Source organism: Notamacropus eugenii, chromosome 5 (assembly GCF_028372415.1).
Source record: "Notamacropus eugenii isolate mMacEug1 chromosome 5, mMacEug1.pri_v2, whole genome shotgun sequence".
NCBI classification, from domain to species: Eukaryota; Metazoa; Chordata; class Mammalia; order Diprotodontia; family Macropodidae; genus Notamacropus; species Notamacropus eugenii.
The window spans coordinates 195,799,148-195,823,434 of NC_092876.1; the positions used below are offsets into that span (position 1 = coordinate 195,799,148).

The window sequence follows — 24,287 nt, forward strand, 5'->3', positions numbered from 1 at the left end:
TAGATAAAGTAGTTTGTCACTGATTTTTAGCATTAGGAGCTCCACCAAGAATAGTGAAGCAAGCATGCAAGGTGAAGGTCAGAATAGCCATCCAGAGGTGTTTCATCTGAAATGTCAGCTATCCCTAGAAGATAACATTTTAATCCTGCTGGCAAGCACTTTTCAATTTCCTTGAGTTTAACATCTGCTCTAGGACCGTCATTGATGTCTGTTGTTATGTCACAATATTTATACATTTTACAGATACACCACAGTCTGCTACACTCTTTTTTATTATCTGTAGCTTTCCATGAAAAAATTAACAAAGTTTACAATGCTCAGTACCTCTAGCCACAAGTGTACCTCTTATTTTAATTAGTTTGTTTCCTCTCTGTCTTACAGCTGCTCTATTCTGTGTCCAACCACTTCTTCTCTCTTCTTCCATCCTCTCTTTCATACTACACAACTCCAGCCACAAATGTGAGCTTTGTTTTTAATCTCTCTTTCTCACCATGACTATCTTACTCCTTCCATAGGCCTCATAGTCCTGGGTCACTCAGATAACATCATCTTTGTTCATTGATCTCTAAGATTGCCCAGAGGACTGTGATCCTCTTTCCTTCCTTCCTGCCCACCTTGACACTGTTGCTAAATTCCTTAGAATATATTCATGCATTATCTTTTTTTTGTTGCTATTCCCCACCCCCGATATTATTTGGATTGTTGTTTTACACTATACAGCCTTTTTATAGAATTCCTTTTGGCTTCCTTCTCTCCCTTTATGTCCTGGCTCTCTAACTTTATCCTCATATGGAAAACATTTTTCTGATTCAATTGAAAAGAAACAATTTATAAAAGAAAAAAATGCATTTTTTTTCTCCCGTTAAGTTGAGCACTCTAGCCAGCTTCATGTTAGGAATTGATGGTATGATCTATTCCAACACCTATCCCTCTGCTCTCAATGTCAAACAGACTCAAAGCTTTTCATTGAATTATTCAGAGCCACCAAAATAGCAAAGTAGAAAACAGCATTACATTGGGAGTCAAATCCAAGCCATGCCAAAAATGTGACCTTTACAGGCAACTTTGACTCTCTGACCCCTGATTTTCCTCATCTCTAAAATGAAGGAGGTTGGCTAGATGAACTCTAGGGTCTCTTCCAGCACTCAATCTGTGATACTATGATCCTACTATTAGAGGGCTTTGCTCTTTAGACCAATAATGTTGTTAAGACCCTATCTCCATAGCTTTATGAGGGCTGGAAGGGGGGTAGTGGTGAGACCCCCACAAAGACCAGAGTACCGGGGCAGGCTGCCTGGAAGGAATTCTGGGGACTCAAGCATTGTTGAGGTCAAGGTAAAGATTTATTACACTTTTCAGGGGGCAAGAGTTTTTAGGAAACCTGCAACCTTAGAGGGTACAGGTGAAGTTTCTATAGTATATTCTATAGTGAAACATGTGCCAAATATGCTAACTAGGTATTTTGGGGTGGGATTAAAGAGTGGTTAAGGAGTGGTCAGTTCTTAAAGGAACATGCACTTTTGGTATCTTCTGGGTAGGTATTTTACCCAGAATTCATCAGGAAATAGCCCAAGGGTGGGGCTACCTGGAGATGTGGTTGTAGGCCTGAAACGTCACTAAGTCAACCAATGGTCAGGGCTCAGAAATACCAGGTTGCTCTCATCAATGTATTGTTAGACAAGATGAAGATAAGGGAGTATACATATGTCTAAGTCTAGGATACATATGATTGGTCAGTGAGTAGTAAATGTCATTATGACCCAGTGCACAGCCAGTTCAGGTTCTATAGGTGCAGTTGGCTGCTGTATCAGGAAGGGAGATAACAGTTGTTGCTGGGGCAGGCTGTGTCCTTGGGTTGGGGAGAAGCTATCGGAGATAGTGTTTTGAGGCTAGGGAGAAATGTGATTTTAGAATTGGGGCCCTAGCACATATACCCAAGAATAGTTGTTGATCTACATTGGTATAAGTCAGTCCCTTGTTGGGAGTTTCCTACACCAAGAAATCACCCTCCTGCCCCGTAATAGCTAACATTAATATAGTGCTAACCACATGCCAGGCATTGTCCTAAGCACTTTACAATTGTCATCTCATTTGATCCTCACAACAACCCTGGGAGGTAGATGTTATTATTATCTCCATTTTACAGATGAGGAAGCTGAGAGGCAAATAGAAGTCAAATGATTTGCCCAGGGTTACACAATTAGTAAGTGTCTGAGTTTGCTAGAGAAGGAGCCAACCTGCATTGGTAGAGTGAATTCTCTCCTCTGAGAGTTCCTTATACTAATGAAATGACAAATCCAGTCCCTATCTATCTACTTATTAATATTGTGTTCATGGTGAAGTTATTTAGTTGCTTTGAACATCTAGTTTATTCATCTCTAAAATGGAGATTATGATACTTGACTACCTCACAAGATTTTTCTTAAGATCAAACAATTATGGAACATCCAGAAGCTCTGAAAAGTACAAAACCCTTTATAAATGTAAGGTGACAGCATTATTATTAAGAATATTACCAATTTGGATGTTTTAGACTTTTTGAATTCATTAGAAAAACATGTTCATGTATGTGAAGGGGCTAGTAAATTCATCCTAAATTTTAGATAAAATTTTTACTCCAACTGCCCGAGTACTGTATTTATTTAAATTCTTACGTAGTCTGCTGCTCCTTGTTGTTCAGTCATTTTCAGTTATGTCCAACTCTTCTTTACCCCATTTGGGATTTTCTTGGCAAAGATACTGGAGTGGTTTGCCATTTCGTTCTCCAGCTCATTTTATAGATGAGGAAACTGAGGCAAAAAGGGTGAAGTGACTTGTCCAGGGTCACACAGCTACTAAGTTCCTGAGGCCAGATTTGAGCTCAGGAAGATGAGTCTTCTTGAGTCCAGGCCCCTGCTCTGTCCCTGGTGCCACCTCCCTACTACTAGCAATACTTTACCTAATTTATTTTAATGTTCCTGTAGATTGCAGTTTTTACTTTATTAATCATGTTATTATAAAAAAAAATCCTGTTTGAGACATGCTTCTTTTCAGTAGATTTGAAGTCTTACAATTTGTGATAATAAAAAGTAGAAACATAATTTTATGCTGATTGTCCCAGGAGCTCATTAATGGTCAGACTCTCAGAGAGACTCGGTTGCTGCATTAGAGATTACTGCCTGGTCTTCTGGTTTTTCATTTATATTCCCTTTATTTTGAAAATACTTCCAGAGTATTACAACCTGCTGATAGGTTTTGAAGGTACCATATACAAACATACATGATTTTGAAGGTGCCACATACATATATTGTTAGTATACTTATAAATTCTTTGGCATTGTACCCTAAAGATAGGTATAGAGATGAAGAGAGAGACTGAAAGATTCTACAAGATATTTCTGAGTGGATGACAGAAATAATGCCCCATGTTCTAGAGATAGTACCTTAAAAATAAGAAAAAGAAACTAGGAAGACAGAGGCACTAAAGTACTTTGTGAAGATTTGAATTATTCCAGATATTTGTTTGGAATTATGCAAGAAAAGTGACTTTGACCTAGCAATCCCACTACTGGGCATATACCCCCCAAAAATGTCAAAACAGAAATAGGAAAAAAAAAGACCCTATATACTCAAATGTTCACAGCATTCTCTGTGCTATCAAAGAGTTGATTGGGGAGCGGGGAGCAGGAGGAGGGAACTCATTGATTGGAGAATGACTGGACAAAACTATGGCATAAAAGACATGGTGCAAAGAGAAATGATGATTACTAGCAATTCAGAGAAATATGGTAAGATTTATAAATTGGTATAGAGCTAAAGCATAAATAAAAATAATAATAATCATTTACTAAGGAAATCTAAATATAAAAGTCATTAGAAGAAAGTTGAACTCTAAGTAACTGAAAAACCAATAAAGGTCCAGGAGAACAGAAAGAAAAGTGTACCTTTCCCCTCATGACAAATAGGCAGGCATTTGTATAATATGATAAAATATGGTAACCATGGTCAGATATAGTCACTATAGCAGATATTTTAAAATTGTTTTTCTTTGTCACAAAGGGAAGGTTTGATCTAGAGCAGGGAGAGTGTTGTATAAAGATAAAAGACCTCAATAAATATTTTTTGTTTTGAGTTTTGTTTTAAGGGAAATGAGGTTGGTCTGTTCTCACCAGTTGGTACTTTCTTACTGACTTTTGATACCTGTAACCATTTTGTTTTCTTCTCACTCCGAAACAATCTCCTTAATAATGCATTCCAGAATTTTGCCAAGAATTAGAATCAGTTTTGTCCCCTTACAGACTTTGCTCTTTTCTTTTGTTTGAAAATTGGTACCTTTGCCCTTTTCCAATTCAGTAAAACTCTTCATAACCTTTTATAGAAACCCACTAGCTAGCTCAGTAATCACATTACCCAGGTCTTTCAATACCGTCATATTTATTTCATCTGAGCTTCATGATTTAGCTCAGGTTTGCAGAAACTGTGGCCCAGTAAAGAATTTTGAGCGGTCAGTGAAAAATATAGAGGAAAATATCCTTTGTACGTGGAGGAAATCCTTTGATGTGCTACAAGCAGTCTGCAGGCCACAGCCCTTGGACCGTGGGTTGTGCAGGCCTGATTTAGCTTAATGAGGGTAGGCAAGGATTTTCTTAGCATGTCTTCACTTAGCTTTCATCTTCCTGGTAATTGTCTAATCTGTTTTTCCCAGTCCAAAAATCATTCTGCTTGGAACAGAACAGTGTGCTCCATCCATCTATTCCAAGCATCAGTTCTGTCAGTACTCATCATTTCTTTCCTCTTTTGAAAAATGTAATTATCATTGGTAGAAGTTAGGAATTTCTCAACTTCTCTGGATTGATCAAGAAAGAGCAATAGCAGATGTCTCTAGGGTGCCTTTGTGCCAGGTGTGTAATTTTTCCAAAATTCTCATCTTTTTCCTTCTTTACCATAAGGTCTGTGGTATACTCCCATAACAGTATTGCTTCTATTTCTCCATTCATAGATTCCTCCCCATAAGCTTTAAGAAAAGTATATCAGTAAGAGATTTTGAGATGGTGCATTTTATATTTTTGAAACAGCCTGCACAAATAATACATAATAGTAGGAAGAATCAGAAAATAGCTAATAGTAATTTTGGCTTAAATGTAGATTATAGTGCAGAGGAGAAAAGTGAAGTAAGACAAGAAAGGCAAGTTGGAGGCAGATCATAGATCTCTTTAAATATTAGGCTAAGAAAAATCTCCTCTATAGCCACAGATTACCATGTGGCTTCCATCAGCACATTTCGGAGGGTGCTGCAAGGCAGTGACAGTTCATAAGTGTTACCTCCTCCTTCTGTCTTTTGAGTGGGTCAGGCAGAATCAGCAGTCATGGCTCCTTTGTAAGCTGTGTCCATAGTTTATGTTAAACTTCCCTTGCAAACCTACCCATCTTCCCTGTTACTGGCCAAGGCCCAGTCACCCAGTTTCACAACATCATTAGCCTTTTTCAGCTCATTCCCCCTCAACTCACGTATTCACGTATTCAGTCAGGTGCCAGATTTTGTAATTTCTACCTCTACAATATCTTTTATCTGTTCTCTTTGCTCTCATAGCCACAATTCTACTTAAGGTCCTTATTACCCTTTACCCAGACTATTGCCGTAGCTTCCTAATTTGTCTCTCAGTCTCAAGTCTCTTCCTCCTCTGATCCACCCTCCATATCACTGCCAAAGTGATTTTCTCAGAGCATAAGTCTAGCCTTGTTACTCCCCTTCTCAATAAATTCCAGTGGTTCCCTATTGACTGTAGGGTCAAATTATTTTCAGATTTAGCTCATACTTTTAAAATTAAATAATAGTGCATATTCATTTCTTTTTCTGCTTTTGGGATACATGATCAGAAAAGCTTGGAGACTTTTGCTTTAAACAGCCACCTTTAAAATGAACTTTTAGAATACACCCCTTTTATGAGTTGAGAATTTGTTCTGCATGCAGAAAGCACATCTTGTTGTTTAGTCATGTCTGACTCTTCCTAACCTCATTTGGGGATTTTCCTAGCAAAGATACTAGAGTAGTTTGCTTCTTCAGCCTATTTTACTAATGAGAAAACTGAGGCTAACAGGGTTAAATGACTTGCCTAAGGTCAGACCTGCTAGTAAGTGTCTAAGGTCAAAGTTGAAAACCCTCAATGAATCAGCCCATAGAGATTTCAGGAGATCAGTGAACTGGCACAGGAAGAAAAAATTACATCTTCACTTTCCGCTAATCTTTGGTTTCCTTTGCTATCTTACGTGCTTTGTACATTTATTCATAAACATTTTTCTGAGTAAGTGTCTGTAGCCATCACCAGAGAGCCAGAGGTGTTCATGTCCTCCCCCAAAGTGAAAAACCGTTGGCAAAGAGATGGCATTTCTCATGTAAGATTATATGATAGTTGCTAATCTATTTGTTTTTTCAAAACTTCTTAATTTTTCCCCTGCAGGAAGGCGATAGAAGAACTTCTCAAGGAAGCTAAGCGGGGGAAAACCAGAGCAGAGACAATGGGACCTATGGGATGGTAAGTTCTCATATAATAATCCTTAGTATTATAACAGTATGAGAGAATGTAGTATTTTAGAGTTTAGTAGTTCTTTCTAGTGAAGCATCTCCAAGAGGCAAGATACTAAAAGGTACTTTCATGAGTGGTATATTAAATTTCACAATCAAGGTTTCTGTTTTGATACTAGTCCTAAGTAAATGAAAGTGTCTTTGCTTTTAAATATAGTAATTAATTCTGACTTCACTGATTCTGAATTTGCAGTACTGATTCTGAATTTGGAATAACCCAGACGTTCTAGAGACTAAGCTTTACTTTTGTACTATGAGGAAAAAAGGAAATGAAGACCTTCAACTTATATTCAACAATTATTCCTCTCCTTAGCTCATTCCCTGTAGTGATTGTTCCAGATCTCTTCTTAAACTATTCCCCATATTTAATAATAGCTTACCATTCTACTTTACTGAGAATAAGACCATCCAGTATAAATTCCCCACAGGTACTTTCGCTTCTCAAAACTTCTCTGACATTATCCATTCCCTCCATGACCATGATAGAAAGATATGCTTACTCCTCACTAACACTGATTCCTCCACTGATACTTTTAATTCCATGCTCTCCTACCTCTAGGTCTTACAGTTATTTCCTCACTTGCATTTTCAACTTCTCACTTTCCAGTGACTCCTTCCTATTTGATACAGTCTCCCAAATCCTACAAAAAAGATTCCGATGACCCTTCTGCCTCATATGACTGCTGTCCCAGTTTTCTCCTCTTTACTCCTAAATGTCTTTTAAATGTTTTCTATACCCAATGTTCCTCCAGTCCCTGAGACATTGTAATATAAGGGAAAGAGTTTTACACAGTGATTAACCAAGTGTTTTTCCTTCATGGGAAAAATAAACACGCAATCAGTCTTGTGGTAATTTATCTAATCAATTTATAATACATAAATGCGTAATTAGATAGGTGTTTCACATATAATAAATTAGTTGAAGAATTGGTTAATTTGTCACTGATTCTCAGGTTTTAAAGAATAAGTGAAAAAAGTACTAAAAATTAAAGAGTATTCCAAGTGTTTCCAAATACCAAAATTTCCACCAGGAAATTTTCCCTAATTAACCTTCATGTTTTAGTTGGTAACAGCCTTACTTCTTCACCCTCACATAATACTTTTTCCTTTTGCAACTCTCAGTGTATCAGCATTTGATAATGATATATGTTATCATTATAGCATCATAAGGTCATTTGGGCGAAGCAGCACTAGGAAAAGAATGGGACTTAACCTGAGATTGTTCTATTCTCTAGTAGTCAGTGCTTGACCATCTCTGGTCAGAAGGTCAAGGGTTATCCCAGGGTAAGCTGGCATCATATCTGATAGGAGTAGACTAGGGTAGCACTGGGTCAGGGATCAGAGATCAGTCAGTTGACAAGCTGGCCAGGAAATCATCTCTGAAGGAGTCTGATGCATAGGAAGAAAGCCTGCTTATAGAGACCAGCTAACTGATGCCACTTATTTTTACCATCTCTGAGCTGTTGATTTGGCTCTTTCCTGAGAAAGAAACTTTTGATCTCAAAGAGTTAACTATAGAAGTTACAACTTCCCTGTGAGAAACACATATTTAGCCAAATTTAGGACATAGTTAAGATTGTTCTGGCATGAAACTATCAGCTGCTAAGGTAAAAAGTCCTAAATCCAGTGAGACTAATTCTTCTCTCCTAAGTCCTCGTCTTCAGGGAAGGAGGTCATCCTGACACTGTTGAGTTCTTGTTTTGTTGGGGTGGGGGAGGAAGGTTTGCTTATAAATTATTTGCTTGGTTTAAGCTTTCACATACAAGTAGTTTACAAATGGTGATTTAGATTTCTAGACCAGGCCGCAAATGACTGTTTAGTTCATGATGTGCCTGAAATATAATAATAGTATTTCATCTGGGCCTAACCATCATTTATAACAATGTTTCTATTTTTAAATGTATTCCAATTTACAACTCAGAATGAAAGAAGTGTATTCTCATGGAAGCATAGTTCATTTCTAAATACCAATAAGGGCTTGAGGATAAGTATATCTGTAGAAAGGTCTTGGGAGCAGAAAACTACTCCCAGGAAGTTAGAGCCAATAATATATTAACTTACTCTGTCTAGAGAGAACACTTCTCTAATGCCTATGGATTCTGATTTTGAGAACAAAAGGGTCCCATGATATATGGAAGCTCTAGACTTGTACTTACACTTAGAAGTATAGGTGGATTTTTTTTTTTTTTGGAGGGGGCTAGCATGGTGAGACACCAAGATACATACAATGGTGGGGAAGGAAGGAGAGTAATTAGGATGAAACCATGGGAGTAAAACAGAAATTGTCTGGTTATTTATTTCCTTTTCCCCTCAGCAATAGAACCATGGTCCCTTCACCTGAGGAAGGTAGGGGAATGATTTTCTTGAGGACCATAATGATAGGCATCCATTTTCATGATTTCTGGAAATATCTGAAGTGTTAGAGGGAGGGAGGGAAAGGTGTCAACTAGGGCTTTGGACAAATTTCCAGTGTGAATATAAATCCTGTCTCATGTACCATGAATAGGGCATGCTTTTTTGGAGAAGAAGAACACAGCCACTTGTTCCTGAAAGGTCCTGGCCTGAACCAGAGCCAGAAGCAACCACTGACCAGCAGCACCCTCTGTGTGTAGCCTGAGGTACTATCCTTTCCCAACACTCACCACTCTGCATTAGCCTCCCAAGTGAAAGAAAGGCTCACATCTCTCTGTATCATCTTTTGGAAACTGAATTTCTCTCCCCATCAGCCACCCAACAGTTACCTCTGTGACTTCTGTTTCACTCCCTAGACCTGTAGTAATTATTTAGCAACAATTAGGAGAAAACAGTTCCCTGACCCTTCCCTCTCATATTCTCCTACTTCTATACACCCTACCCAACCTGTGTCCCAGTCCAACCCTGCCCACACCTTCTACTGTGTCCTCCAGAATTTCTCTTCCATAATAAACAAGCTCCCCTTCATCCTGGATCTGTGTTTCTTCAGTCTTCGTTTATTATTCTTCATGGAGATCTGGCATCCCTTGTGATGGCAATGTGTCCTGGCTCTCCTCTCCTACACTGACTGTACCTTCTCTTACACTGACCCAGGAGGGAGTCCAAACAATCCTCTCTCTGTTGTCACTTCCACCCTCTCCCTTTGCCTCCTTCACTCACTGATCTTTACGCTTTTGAAATCCTCACATTTAAAATTTCCATCAGCTCTCACAAGCTTAACTGTCTATGTGGGTGATTCCCAGATCTTCACATCCAGCTCTAGTCTCTCCACAGTTGCCTATTGGATATTTCAGTCTGGATGTCCCAAAGATGTCTTAAACTCAAAATGTTTAAAACTAAATTAATTCCCTTTTTCCCTTCCCCTCTTTTACCTTCCCCTCTACCATACCACCCATTTTTGTCAGGCGCCATCATCTTTTCAGAGTATTAAGTTCACATTGTTTTCATTGTCCTGGATTCCTCACCCTACATATTCAGTCAGTTGCCATATCTTGCCTTTTCTACCTTTGTAACATCTTTCCCATCTGACCCCTTGTCTCCATTGATTCAGCAACTAGCACATAGCAGGTACTTAATTAATATTGATTGTCTGATTGATAGTTCAGACCCTCATCACCTTTCACCTAGATTTATTACAACAAACACCTAATTGATCTCTTTGTCACAGGTCTCTTACACTATTGCCAAAGTAATTTTCCTTAAACACAGATCTGACCATGTGACTCCCTTAATCAACTCTAGTGGCTTCTGATTGCCTCCAGAATAAAATATAAATGCCTCTAGTTGACTTTTAAAGCCCTATACAACCTGGCACCAACCTACTATTCCAGCCTCTTTGAACTTAACTCCTCCTCTTCCCCTCTGCAATCCAGCCAAACTGGCCTTTTCTCACTTTCAACACTCCTTAATACTCCCTTTGTCTTCATACTAACTGTCTCTCATCCCTGGAATACATTCTTTCCTTCCTCCCCTTCTCTCCATAAAGTCTTTCTCTCTTCCTTTAAAATGATCTATCAAAAAATAAATAAACAAATAAAATAAATCTGCTACCATCTTCCACATGAAACCTTTCCTGATCCACCCAACTGTGTTCTTCTTCCCAAACTGTTTAACTATTTTGTATCCATGCAAGCATGCACACATACACATATACATGCATACATCTTCATACTGTGTATATTTTTTATGTACTTGTCTCCTTCGTTAGAATGTAACTCATTCATTGAGAGTTGGGATTGTTACTGCTTGGGGAGGGGCGGGGAAAGAAGGGGGAGTGTGGTGTTGATGCTTGGCTACAGGTCATTTCCCCTCTGCAAAGGTTCATCCTTTGCAATCTTAAAAATTAGCATCTTCCAGGGGAGGAAGGGAAAACCTTATTCTTTTGTACCTGAGCAATAGTAATTACTTTACTTTGCCTTACTCATAATTGAATTCATATTACCTTGTTCTCAAAGGTATGACAGTAGAACGTGGTTTTTATTCTTTAAGCATTTTGAGGTCCTTTATAGTTGCCTTTTTTAAAGTAAAAGGCACTGTTTCTTCCCTTTAGATGATCAATAAAAAAAGATCTAGAGGAGGTGGGTTGAGTTCATTACAGAAAGAAATTGCTGAACTAAAGAAAATTAAAGTAAGGTGCCATTCTTTTCTTTTTTTCTTTTGATTTTATTTTTCATTTTTAACACAGTTTGTAACAGATAAAACAATTCAACCTTTTGGTCAGGTGATAGTTCTTTTTAAAGCATTTACAGTATGGACCACAAAAGAATTTTTTTTTAAACATTAACCAACTGAAACACAAATAATATTTATGTTGCTAACTTCACAAGCTCTTGACCTAATTGTCTCCACAGTATTACTAAGAATTAAAGGACCCTAACTTATTGTTGTTGGTCTAAAGTCCTATGCCTAATAGCTTAATTTTAGACTTAACCTCGGATGTTCCCCTACCAATGATCTATAATTTAATAGATCTGTTATTAAGCTTACAAACCTTTTGACTATAGGAAATTGCCACCAAGAGTAGGGACATTGCAGGGATACAATATCTCCCCAACTTCATATCAGTTCCAGGCAGAATTAGACTGTCCACTTGCATTCAGTCAGGCTTAAAGTCTGCCAGGTGTCAGTGAGGAAATTGAGTCAGGAGAATCCTACCTCAGCCCAGGCTGAACAGCCGTTCTCCCCCTCCTTCCCATGAGATCACCTTTTGCAATTCATACCAGCATCTCACAGGCTTACTGGCATCATGGACTGGAGGCTCAGATCACCTTTCTTGTTATCCATACCTGGAGTTAGACTCAGAAGAACAGTGACTTCATAGTCCCGTAGCTTCTAAAAATGGCAAGTTCCAATAACCAGGTTTCAAATATGATTATAATTTCACTTTGGCTAAGGAACATCTTTTGAGGCAGGTCTTAAGTGGCTTACATGCCTTTCTATACATGTTCTAGTTCCTGATTAAATAGCAATTATAAAATCAAATTTAAACCTTAAAATTTAAAAACCTTAAATTTTCCATCAATGCCAAATTTTACCCGAGGTTACCTTCCTCTAGGAAATTTAGACTAAAATTCTTTTCCCCAAACTAAAGATGTCATTGATTTATTCTCAGTAATTAATTCAGTCAATTGTTTTAATACTAATTGCTTTTACTTCACTTTGTAACATGTCCAATTTTTCTCCCCATCACTTCCCTCCCCCCGCTTCCTATTACCTTGCATTTTGATTACTCCTTCCCTTAATGTTCCCTCCCTTTTATCACACCCCATCCTTCCCTTATCCCCGTCTTCTCTCTTTTCTTGTAGGGCAAGATAAATTTCTATACCCCATTCCCTGTATTTCTTATTTCCCGATTATATGCAATAAAAATACTCAACATTCGTTGCTAATACTTTGAATTCCAACTTCTCTCCCTCCCCATCCCCACTGAGAAGGCAAGCAATTCAATACAAACTAAATATGTGTTGTTTTGCAAAAGACTTCCATAATAATCATGTTGTGTAATACTAATTATATTGCCCTCTGTCCTACTCTATCCCCCCCCCTTATTTTTTCCCCCACAATTGACCTTGTCCCTTCTCGAAAGTGTTTATTTCTAGTGCCTCCCTTCTCCCATTTGCCCTCCCTTCTAACCCCACTTGTTGCTTCCTCTCCTACTTTCCTGTGGTGTGATATAAATTTTCATATCAAATTTAGTGAGCATGTTATTCCCTCCTTCAGCCACATGTGGAGAGAGTAGCTTCATTTTTCCCCCCTCTCCCCTTCTCCCTTTTCTCCTCCATTGAACAAGATTTTTCTTATCTTTTTTATGAGTTATAACCTGCCCTGTTCCATTTCTCCCTTTCTCTTCCCGGAATTTTCCTTCTTCACTCCTTAATTTTTATTTTATTTTATTTTTTCATGTGGATATCATCTCTTCTGATTCAATACACCCTGTACTCTCTATCTATATATATGTACGTGTGTATGTTTGTGTGTGTGTGTATGTACAATTTCTCCATCTACCCAAATACCGAGAAAAAATTCAAGAGTTATAAATATTTTCTTTCCATGTAGTAATGTAAACAGTTCAGCTTTAGAGAGTCTTTTATGATTTTTGTTTCCTGTTTACCTTTTCATGCTTCTCTTGATTGTTGTCTTGGGAAGTCAAATTTTCTATACAGATCTGGTCTTTTCCTCAATATGAATGATTGAAAGTCCTCTATATCATTGAATGACCATTTATTCCCTTGAAGTATTATACTAAGATTTGCTGAGTAACTGATTCTTGGTTTCAGTCCCAGTTCCTTTGACCTCTGTTATTTTCCTCAGCATTTTTTTTTGGTTCTCCTTTATTAAGCTGCTAACCTGTTTTTTAAGGTCTTCTATTGCCTGAGCTCAGTTTAAGGTCCCTTTGGAGGCAGAGGCCTTGACTTGCTCTGACAGTATGCCTTGTTCTTCCTCATCTGAAAGGATGGGAGGAGACACCTGTTCCCCAAGAAAGTAACCTTCTGTGATCTTATTTTTTTCCCTTTTTTGGGCATTTTCCCAGCCAGTTACTTGACTTCTGAGTTTCTCTCCACAACCACCTTGCCTCCACTTCCACCAAGACAGCACTGGGGGCTGAGATTCAGATGAGCTGCTCCAGTCCCTCAGGGGCTTTTGGCAGGGGCAGGGCTGCTATTCAGTGTGATGAGATTAAGATCAGCTGTTCAGGTGGAGGCAGGGCATCCACACAGGGCTCAGTTCCCTCAGGGGGTTTTTACTATGACACTTTCAACAATGGGCTACTGCCTGCTTTGGGAGCCCCTGTCCTCTGCTGTCTCCACTGCTGCCACCTGAGGAGGCCTGAGTTATGGAGACATCCTGCTCCTTTCTCAGCCAGCCAAAAAGACCCTCTCACTGACCTTTGGCGCCTGTGGGTTGAGGGATCTGCGCTGTTGCTGGAGATGCTGTTGCTGGAGATTCTGTCCCTGAAACCTGCTCAGATCTGCTCCTTTCGGTGCCTCGTGGCCAAGGCAAGGCTCTGCTCCACATCTGGTGCGCGACAGACCTTTCCCATCGGTCTTTCAGGTCACTCTGGGATGGAAATCTCCTCCACTCCATTTTTCTGTGGCTTCTGCTGCTCTAGAATTTGTTGAGAGTTCTTTTTTACAGGTATTTTATGGTCTGTGGGGTAAGAGCTAGCATGTGTTTGTCTTTCTACTCTGCCATCTTGGCTTCCCACTTCCCCACAACCACCATTCTTTATTTCAAATGAAAAGTGATCAGTTGGTACTGTAATTTCTTGGGTGTCATTCAGCACAAGGATCCCTTTAGAGTCTGTTCTTGACTGAGGCCCCATAGAGCCTGAAACATTAGCATATATGATTTTCTTGTAGTTAGCATAGAGCAATCTGTAAACATAAATTTCAGAAACTTGGCCTGACTTAGTTCCTACCTCCAAAACTGTTTTCATTCTGCTTACATTTACAAGTATATTGATGTATTTATAAGTCAGTACAGTTTAGATTGAATCATTTTGATTATAAAATTTGTTTCTGGAGAAGCTCACAGTAAAGAAAAGGGTATTTCAATAAAGAAATGTATTAAGGATAGAATTTGAGGTTAATTACTTTTCTAAATTGTAGAAACCCAATTTTATGTTTTATTTAGTATTTTTTACTCTTTTATATCAACCTGGTTACTAAAAGAAACTGTTACTAAAGTAACTAAAAGTAAACTGGTTACTAAAGAAAAGATATTCTATGTAGACCTTTTAAGAAATTAACCAATAGCATTGAAAGAAAAATCATTTCTCTCTTATTTGAAGACTCTAGCTGCCTCAGCCACTTAAAATGCTGGAAACTGAGGCCCAGAAAAATTGCCTGATGTCATACAACAGGGTTAAGGGGTCGAACTCAGTGGCTGGGATCCTCACATTAGTACTCTTTGTACTCTGCCACGTTGTTTTGTTCATGTGATGTTTTATCTGGTGACATTATACTGTTCCTGTGCTCCATGTTTCTTTCATATACAATAGTGAAGATGAAAAGGAATCTGTGAACCCAGAATATATTATTGTTGACTTTCACATCTATGCAAATGATTTCTTGACTCAGCAATCTCTTTACATTCTCTCCTAATTCTGACACTGTTTAGGTACTTTTTGGGTTACTGCACTTTTCACTATTGTCCTTCCTCTTTACTTCTCTACCAATAAATTGTAATAATAGAAGACTGCCACTTAGTTAAAAATTATTTGGTAGAGAACTCCTATATAAATCAAAACATAATATTTGTAACATTAAATAATCCTTTTTCATTTTGCTTCTTAATTTGCAGAGTGCAACATGCCATAGTACAGGCTGTAATAGGACTTTTGTGCACAAAATAATTGAGGATTGGCATTTGTAGTATTGAGGATTCTATCAAAGTAAGGCATGTTTTCAGGTGGCCATATGCTACTTTATTTGATTTCAGTATTATAATCTGTAGCACCATGGGTGGTGGTGATGGTAATATTGAACAGCAAAGTAAATAATAATCAGAATGAAAACAAAACGTTATGCTGGTTCCATGCTGTTTTAGGAATATAGTGCTGTCTTTGCCTTAGACTTTCCAGACATGTTATTTTAGACTCATTGCCTCATTTAGACTCATGCAAAGGGAGTGTACAAAATGAAAATAACCATTTTCTAGGATGTGAATAATGAACATACATTCTTGATCTGCAACAAATAAGTATAAGTATAATGGCTTTGGATTAATTGATTTGAAATAAATCTGAAATCTAGGCTTTTGACGTCAGCATTGCCACTGATTTTGACTATAAGCAGACTGCTTAATTTCATAAAGCGTCAGTTTCCCAGCCAAAAACTAAGGCTAATTTCTGAAACACATATTAGGTGTGATAGAGAACAGTTCACATTAGAAGATGACACTTCTGACAGTGTTGCTCTTGGATGTATATTCATAACCAAACTCCTGGAAGTGATCAGCATTTTTCTTCATTATATATATACTGAGTTTTTCTACCAGCTGTTTCCATATTGACTTCTAACTTTACACTGATATACTTTATATAAAGAGTAAGCCCAAAGACCATAGCCCAGGCTCCAGTTTCTATTGCCAATTTGTATTAAGAAGTTTTCCTGTCATAAACTTTTTGTTGTGTTCCAGCATGTCTCATTGCCATTCATTCTCTTCTTTATCTCTGTTACCTACATTTACTCTATCACAACTTGATGTCCCCCAGTTATGCAGTTTAATTACTCCCATTCCTGTACCCCCAAGTCACCCATCCTTGCTTTACAATTTAATTGTAGATCTTCAACCTTGGAGTTGTTTAACCTGAGACTCACTCAGTTTCTTCAAAAGTAAAATGAGTTGGATTAGACTAGATAACCATTAAGTGCCTTTCCATTGCTAAAGGAATATCTCCTACACATGCCTGGCTCACCAGGGCTTGGTTGCTATAAGAATAATTTTCATGCCTGTGAATTTCATTATTAATGATTATACTTTGCCATTCATAGACTAATAAAAAGTTAACAGTAACTCACATTTGTGTACCACTTAGTCATTTACAAAGCACTTTCCTCAAGACAACCCTCTGAGGTAGGAAGTATGGATATTATTATCAGTATTTTACAGACCAGAATACTAAAGTTAAAAATGTTAGTTAAGTGTCAGAGCTGCGACCAAAGCCCAAGACTTCTGACTTCAGCACCAGTTGCTTTCCACCACATCACTCAGCCTACCAGGCGGTTGGGTGATTCCAGTGATGAAATCACAGTTGATAGTTCAGTAAATGAAGCAAGTGCTTATTGTATGCAGACTATTGGTCCAGGTACTAGACATTGCTGCTGTACTTGAGCAGCATAGATATAGTAACTGTTAAAGACGGGGAAAATCCCGTTTGTCTTACCTTCCTCTTCTTCATTGCTGCGTCTGTTTTACAATTTACTTTGTCTCTTCCCTACCCTCCCTTTTCTAATTGCCTGTCTTCTCACCCTACTTTATAGGCTTAGGACTTCAACTGAGTACCTGATAGTCACATAGAAATGTGGCTTATGAGGTGCCATCGCATACATAAAACTATTCAGTGATTTTCCTTGATCAAAGGCTCTGCTCTATGATTATACCTTAACATTTGTCTCTGCTATTTCTTCTTAGATCTCCATCATATATTCCTAGTCAGATCATTAGTCTTAGTTTTACAGATGTTATATAGTGTGAGTAACCTGCCTCAAGTCTGGTTTGCCACACTTAATTCAGATCATTTTAGTTTAACAAATACTTACTAAATACTTGCTGTGTACAAGGCATTATGGATGTAAAGAAGAAGCCAGTGGCCACCCTCAAGGATCTTACAGTTTAGTAGAGGTAATAAGGCATATACAAATATTTAGAATACAAGTAATAAGAATAAATAACAATAATGATAGGTAACATTTATATAGCACTTACTACATGCTAGGCACTGGTGCTAAGTGCTTTGCAATTTGTGCTTCATTTGATCTTCACAAAAACCCTAGAGGTAGGTGCTGTTATGATCCACATTTTGCAAATGATGAAACTGAGGCAAACAGAAGTTAAATGGCACGACTTAACAAGTGTTAGAGGCAAGATTTGAACTCAGATCTCTGTGAGTCCAGGCCCTGTGCCACCTTGCTGCCAAGTTGGACAGTATGAATTAGAGAGGATAAACAGAGGCACAAGAAGTTGTTGGAGGATGAGATCACTTCTAACTGAGAGAATTAAGAAAGATTTCATGAAAGAAGTAGCACCTAAAACTGGGCCTGGGAAAGAGAAGGATTCCAGCGAGCAGAGATTGACAGGAGTCAGTTCCCTCCATAAAGGACAATGTACATAAACACACAGAGAAGAGGAATAACAAGGCCCACCTCAGAGACCCTGGGCAAGACCCTGAACTTCCCACAGCCTCAGTTTCTTCAAATATAAAAATGGAAATTAGTCCCTGCAGCCCAGGTTTTTGTGAAGATAAAATGTGATAATATTTATAAAGTGATTTGCAAACCATGAAGTGGTATATAAGCGCTAGTTATGATTATTATTAGATAAGAGAAGTCAACAATGAGTGTTTGAGTTTGACTGTGATACAAGTAAATAAAAGGAAATAGTATAGGATAAATCCAGGGGTTAGAGGAGGGGAAGGAGGAGAAATATTTTATTATGAGGAGACTTTGAGTTTGGAATTTAATTTATGGACAATGAATAATCTAAATGCTTTTAAGCCACAGGATGGGGTTGTCATGTGATGGGCTTACAGGAGGGAATGCAGAAGTCCTTATACTTTGTGCTCATGGGAGCAGAACAAGCAATATATTTATTAAGGGCACAAGTTTAGGGGCCCATGCAGCTCCGGCGTCCTCAATATCCTGCCAGCAGCACATGTGATGGCTTACATCATTACACCTTACACACGGATGTGAGGCTTGAGGGCTCATAATGAGGTTCCAGTCCGTGGGGACACCATGTGGGCCCACCATTCGAATAGCAAGAGAAACAAAGCACAGGTTTGTAGAACAGAACATGGGCATGGGGTTCTATTGCATGATGCATTATGCTAACCTTTGCAGACCTCACGCAAGTGCTGCCTGAGGACCCTTGAGTCAGTTTTGCTCGAGAGGAATCGCCTGATCCCCAATCGTAGTTCTAGGTTAGAAAGATTATTTTGGCAGGAGTATAAACGATTTATCGAATAGAGAAGAGACTAGAAGCCAGAGACATCAGTTAGAAGACTTTTACAAGAACTCAAGCCAGAGGTATTAAAGGCTGTTATGGTAGGGTGAAGGCTGATGATATAAGAGATGCTGTGAGATAGAATTCACAGGACTTGGCAGCTGATTGGATCTGAGTTTTGGAGAATACACATACATAATTTTTCTTCTCATTGACAAGAAAGGAATATTAATCATTTGCTTTTTAATAAATCAGATAGCACATTGGTTCAGCTAGTGTCTAAAATCTTTGAAGACAAGTGCCTGGGTATTTTGGGTTTTTTTCTTTCCCTTTGTTTTCAGACTCCTTGTAGGTATTGTGCATATATTTGTAATTTATAACTTATTTACTGCAAGTATATGAAATCTAGCTCTTCACTGGCAAACTGAACCAATCAGAACCAAAAATTAATTTTCACATTCTGACTAATATGGGGCAAAACAATGTTTTGCTGACCAGAACTCAGGTACCTCTCTTAACATTGTGAATACTGTGTGAATGAAGAATGCATAAATTGGGGGGGAGGGGTGAGCGTGTATGTGTGTGTTTTCAGGCCACAAAAAGTTGTACTCTGGGTCACTAGCCAGTGATAGGCATCCATATAGTACTTGAATTTCAAAGGCCAAAAACTAACCCTAAAAAACTCCAGATGACATTGTGTTAATAACTCTGTAAATATTTTCTGCCTACTTGTCTGTATATGTGTTGTGTCCAGCTCCACCCTCATCCCCACTAAAATGTAAGTTCTTAAAAGCAGGGATTTTTGGTTGTTTCTTTGTGTTCTTTTGTATGGCAGTCTTGTGCCTGCCATCTGGTAGGTACTTAATAAATCATTTTTTCATTTAATAGACTTAGAAATTAGGAAGAAAAAGATTAACATATAAAAGAAGCAATTTTCTCCTTCCAAAAATTACAAAAATATTAAATATCTGGACAGTAACCTAAACTACACAAAGGATTTATATAAATGTTTTTTTTTTACAAAAATTAAGGAAGATCTAAATATAATTAAGTTACATGCCAATTGAAATATCAGTGAGAAATTTTATAAAATTAGAAAAATAATAAAATTCATGTTGAAGAACAAAAGATAAAACAGTGGGGGAGAAGGAGAAAGGTGGGGAGATGTCACTGCCAAATCCCAAAATATGCTATAAAGCAATAGCTTTCAAAACTGTCTTTCAGTTTAAAAAATAGAAAGTAAATCATTGGAGTGGATTAAGTAAGCAGTATTTAGAAACAAGTATGTACAGCAATCTAATGTTGAGAAAAAAGTGGAAAGCACAAATTAATGAGAAAGTGAAGTGGTAATAACAAAGAGCCAGCATGGCTTCACTAAGAACAAGTCATGCTGAACTAAATTGTTATGTTTTTTATAGGATCTCTAGGTGAAGGGAAGCAGATGTAATTTACCTATGTATTACCGAAGCAGTTGACTAAGTTTCATGTTATGCCTCTGAACTAGATAGATACATAGGAACTAGGTGACTTACAATTCAGTTGGATTTGGAACTTTTTGAATGGCCAAGGCCCAAAAAATAGTCAGTTCTGAATGATTTGATATCAGTTTGAAAAGAGGTTTCCTGATAATATGTGTATCAAGTTTTCAGATGACACTGAGCTCGAGGTCAAATGAGAGAATATGTTTTAGAATATATAAGCACATTATATGTTAAATATTATTATTCGCTGTTGAAAAGAATAACACACAAACTTTAGCTCGATGGCACAGCAGACAGGGTGCTGGGAGTCAGCAAGACCTGAGTGCAAATTTGACCTCATTTACTAGCTGTCTGAACCTGGGCAGGTCATTTAACCTCTATTTGCCTCAGTTTCTTCCACTGTAAAATGGTGATAATAGTAGTGGCCACAACAACAATGTTGTTGTAAGGATCAAGTGAGATAATATTTATAAAATGCTTGGTGCAGTGTTTAATAAATGCCTATTCCCTCCTCTTCTCCAGCTGGATAACAAAATTAAAGTTCAACAAGATCTTGGTGGTCTAGGAGTTTTAGTGGACTGCACGTTACACATGCATTTAATGTGGCAACCAAGAAAGCCAAAGTGATCCCTCCCTGAGTTGAGAGGCATTGTGTCCAGGAGGGAGAGGAAGGAGGTAGTACTCTGCCCTCTAATACTTAATACCACATTTTAGGAAAGACATAGACAAGCTAGAATGAGTCCAGAAGAGTATAGCTGAGGGTGATAAGAGCTCTGGAAAGCGAGATGCTTAAGGATTAGATAAGGGACTTGCCCATAGTCACAAAGTCACATGGGATTTGAACCTAGGGTTTCCTAACTCCAAGTTCAGTACTCTGTCTACAGTGTCATGTTGCCTCTCTGCAAAGGTGATAAAAAAGGAAAAAAATTTGTTGTTGGGAGGACCCCAAGAAAAGGACCCCGAGAAAACCGGTCTCCTAATTCTGCTTGGCCTCTGAGATCAGTCCTAGAAACAATTAGTGGTAATTCCAGGAATGCTGATTGAGGTACAAGGTACCTTATAGAGCTGTCAGAGATGGAATAGGCTCGAAATGCCTAGACAGGAATGTGGCAGAAGTGATTCTTATTTAGGTTCAGATTAAATCGGATACTTTCTTAGTAACAAACATCTCCACCAGTGAGTTTTTGTGTGATCCATACTGGTCCAGTTGTGAATTGGTTTGAACATTTTGGAAGGAAATGAAGAATTAAACAATAAAACTTGTCAGGAATCCTCATGATCTTTGTACCTAGCAATCCCACCATTAGTTCCATGTCCTAAGGAAGAAAAAGATCTGTCTGCACAAAAATGTTTATAGCAGCATTATTTCTAGTAGCAGAAGACTGGTAACAGGTTCAGTTCAGTTTTGCCCTACAAATGGAGCAGTAACTGAATATATTACATATGAATACAATGGTATATTATGATGCCATCAGAAATCTGAATACAAAGAATGTTTTTATCAAGTGGCATAAAAAGTGATACGTAGTAAAGAAAGCAGAAACAATAAAACATGTACACAAGCTAGCTTTATAAATGAAGACCACATTAAATGGCAATCTACCTCAAGGTAAAAAGAGTGGGCAACATTGGCACAGCTTTAAACAACCACATAGCTTGCCCTTCCTTTAACAAATAATACAAGTATACATTTGCATATGCAATCATTCATAAGCCCTTTTTTTTGCAGTGTTTTATGTAACTGTTTTGAGGATCAGAGTTAGGAGTTTTGCCTCTTTAGCTAAAATATAATATATCAATTAAAAGGCCACAGCCCATATCTTTTAGTCCTGGCTTCATTGCTTTTCTGTCTACTACAGGTTGCTGAACAAATAAATAGTGGACATTGGGCCAAATAGTTACTGACTTCACTTTTTTTCTTGGAAAATGTCCTGGATATCAAATTGCTTTAAGGCATTTTACATCTTTCTCTGAAGGATAGACACCATTCTTATAAAAATCAGTAAATCAGAAATCAAAGCAAACTTCTCCCAAATGATGTTCTTTTCAACTAAAAATTTTTCTTTACTAATGTGATTGGTGCTCTTATACTAGCCGGCAGCACCTAAAGTATTATCTTTGACTTGTAACTCACCAATACAACATGCATGGGTATTTCTTTGCCAAATTGCACCTTGACATCTCTCTCATTTGCCCAATTTTCTAATGAAGTAGGAAGAAGGTATATTTTTTACAAAACTTTACTAATTATTGTTTGTGTGTTTGAGGAGGACTTTACCACCAATCCCACAGGTTCATTATTATGAGATGACACTTCTGGAAACGTGGCATTCTTGTCACATTAGTTCACTGTGTTCTCTAAGCTCTTATTAATGCTTATCTTTTAATAGAATTCCAGGCACAGACATTAATAGTTTTATCTTTAATATTATTAAGCCCTGTAGCATGATGTTGCATAATGAATCCTCTTTCTCATGAAACCTCTTATGTGACATTTCATATTCAGAATAACACTGGAGACTAGCTCTTCTTAAACTGTGGGTCAATAAGAGGTCTGAATGTACAGGACCAAAAATTAATTCAAAATCAAACACATAATGAATCCAAGGTGTTTCTGACAGTGCTTGCTTGTGTTGCATCGTATAACTTCACTGCAGCCTTGGTTCTAAATGCAAGGCATGCAGATTTTGCACTGCATGCCATCATGCCATGCAACACCAACAATGCTGCTGAAACACAAAAAGGGGTCATGAGTGGAGAGAGTTTAAAAAACCCTGATCTTGACCAGGGCTTCTTAAACTTTTTCCACTCACAATCCATTTAGTACTTTTTAAACTATGGGTCAAGTCTCCATATGCCTTGACTCTAAAGTCTATTCAGGAAGTATTATTTGGATCAGGAAGATGGTAAAAATGTTACCAGACTCGGACCCTGCTTCTTGGTCTTGTAATTGGTTAGCAATTTCTTCCCTTGGCAAGCCATCACCTCACTGATGTCATGGTCCTCTGCAAGAATGAAAGACAAACAACAATAATCTTGTACTAAATATACAGAATGATGATTGAGTTCAATCACCAAAGATTGTATTTTTATGGGAGCCTATAACATTAACAAAACGGGAGAACTAACAACCTTTTCTTAGTCTGTTTAAGGCATGAGACGTTTGATTCACTAGCACCAGCCAAGGTAGATTGTGAAACTTTACAGAAGTGTACCAATTTCATCAACTCTATTAAATTGTCCAGTGACTAGAATGGGCTCAGAAATGAATTCTCTGGAAAGCCACAGTATTTCTGAATCTTCATGATTTGTTCTCAGAGGGAGGTGGAATTTCTTGTTGGAAGGCTAATAAGGAAGTTGATGTCATTGTATTACAGAATCCACTGAGGGTTGGAGGAGTAAGATGCAAAAAGACTGGAAAAGTAGGGTACGGGGGAGATTATAAAGGTCTTTGAACAACAAAATATTTTATATTTTATCCTGAAGGAGATAGGGAATCACTGGTGTTTATTGAATGGGGGTTGGGGAGGGGTGTCAGACTTGTGCTTAAGGCTGATTAAGGATGGACTGTAGCCGAGAGAGACTTGAGGTGAGCAGACCCCCCCCAACAGGCTACTGCAATAGTCCAGGTGTGAGATGATGACGACCTGGCCCCCCATTCTGTTTTATGTTGTTAGTGTAGAAAGAAGAACAGTTCTATAGACTGACTCTTAGCTCTCTACTACCAGCTAGGAGACAAAGCAAATAAAATAATCTCTCCAGACTTAAATTTCCTATTCCATATGAGGAGGTTAGGTGATTGATCTTTTAAGATTCAGTCATTCAGAAAGCATTTATGTGCTAGCCACTGGGGATACAAAGACATGAGCACAACTGTCTCTGGCCCCCCAAGAAACTTTCATCACCTTTAGCTCCAAGTTTCCTGGAATTTTTCTCATTTCCCATTCAATTCCCATTTTTATCAGTTGACTTGCCAGTTACAGCACAAGAAGGGCAAATCTTCCACTCTTCTCAATGTTTTGCTGTTGGGTGTTAGCTGTGGATTTTTTTTCTTCATCTGAATTTTGAGGTGTTTTGCATACATGAGTTTGTTTCGGATTTGACTT

At 38.1% G+C, this 24,287-nt stretch overlaps 1 protein-coding gene across 5 annotated transcripts in view; it reads left to right on the forward strand.

Annotated features, from left to right (window-relative positions):
* The window catches only part of POLR1D (RNA polymerase I and III subunit D), a 68,471-nt gene that overhangs the window by 41,118 nt on the left and 3,066 nt on the right, over positions 1 to 24,287 (forward strand). For 4 of the 5 annotated variants that reach the window (XM_072611800.1, XM_072611803.1, XM_072611801.1 and 1 more), the window contains one exon: positions 6,438 to 6,512. In XM_072611800.1, coding sequence (XP_072467901.1) covers positions 6,438 to 6,512 — 75 coding nt within the window. Of the gene's footprint in view, positions 1 to 6,437; positions 6,513 to 9,068; positions 9,181 to 24,287 lie in introns of those variants that run through there. The other variant, XM_072611802.1, reaches the window with a different exon arrangement.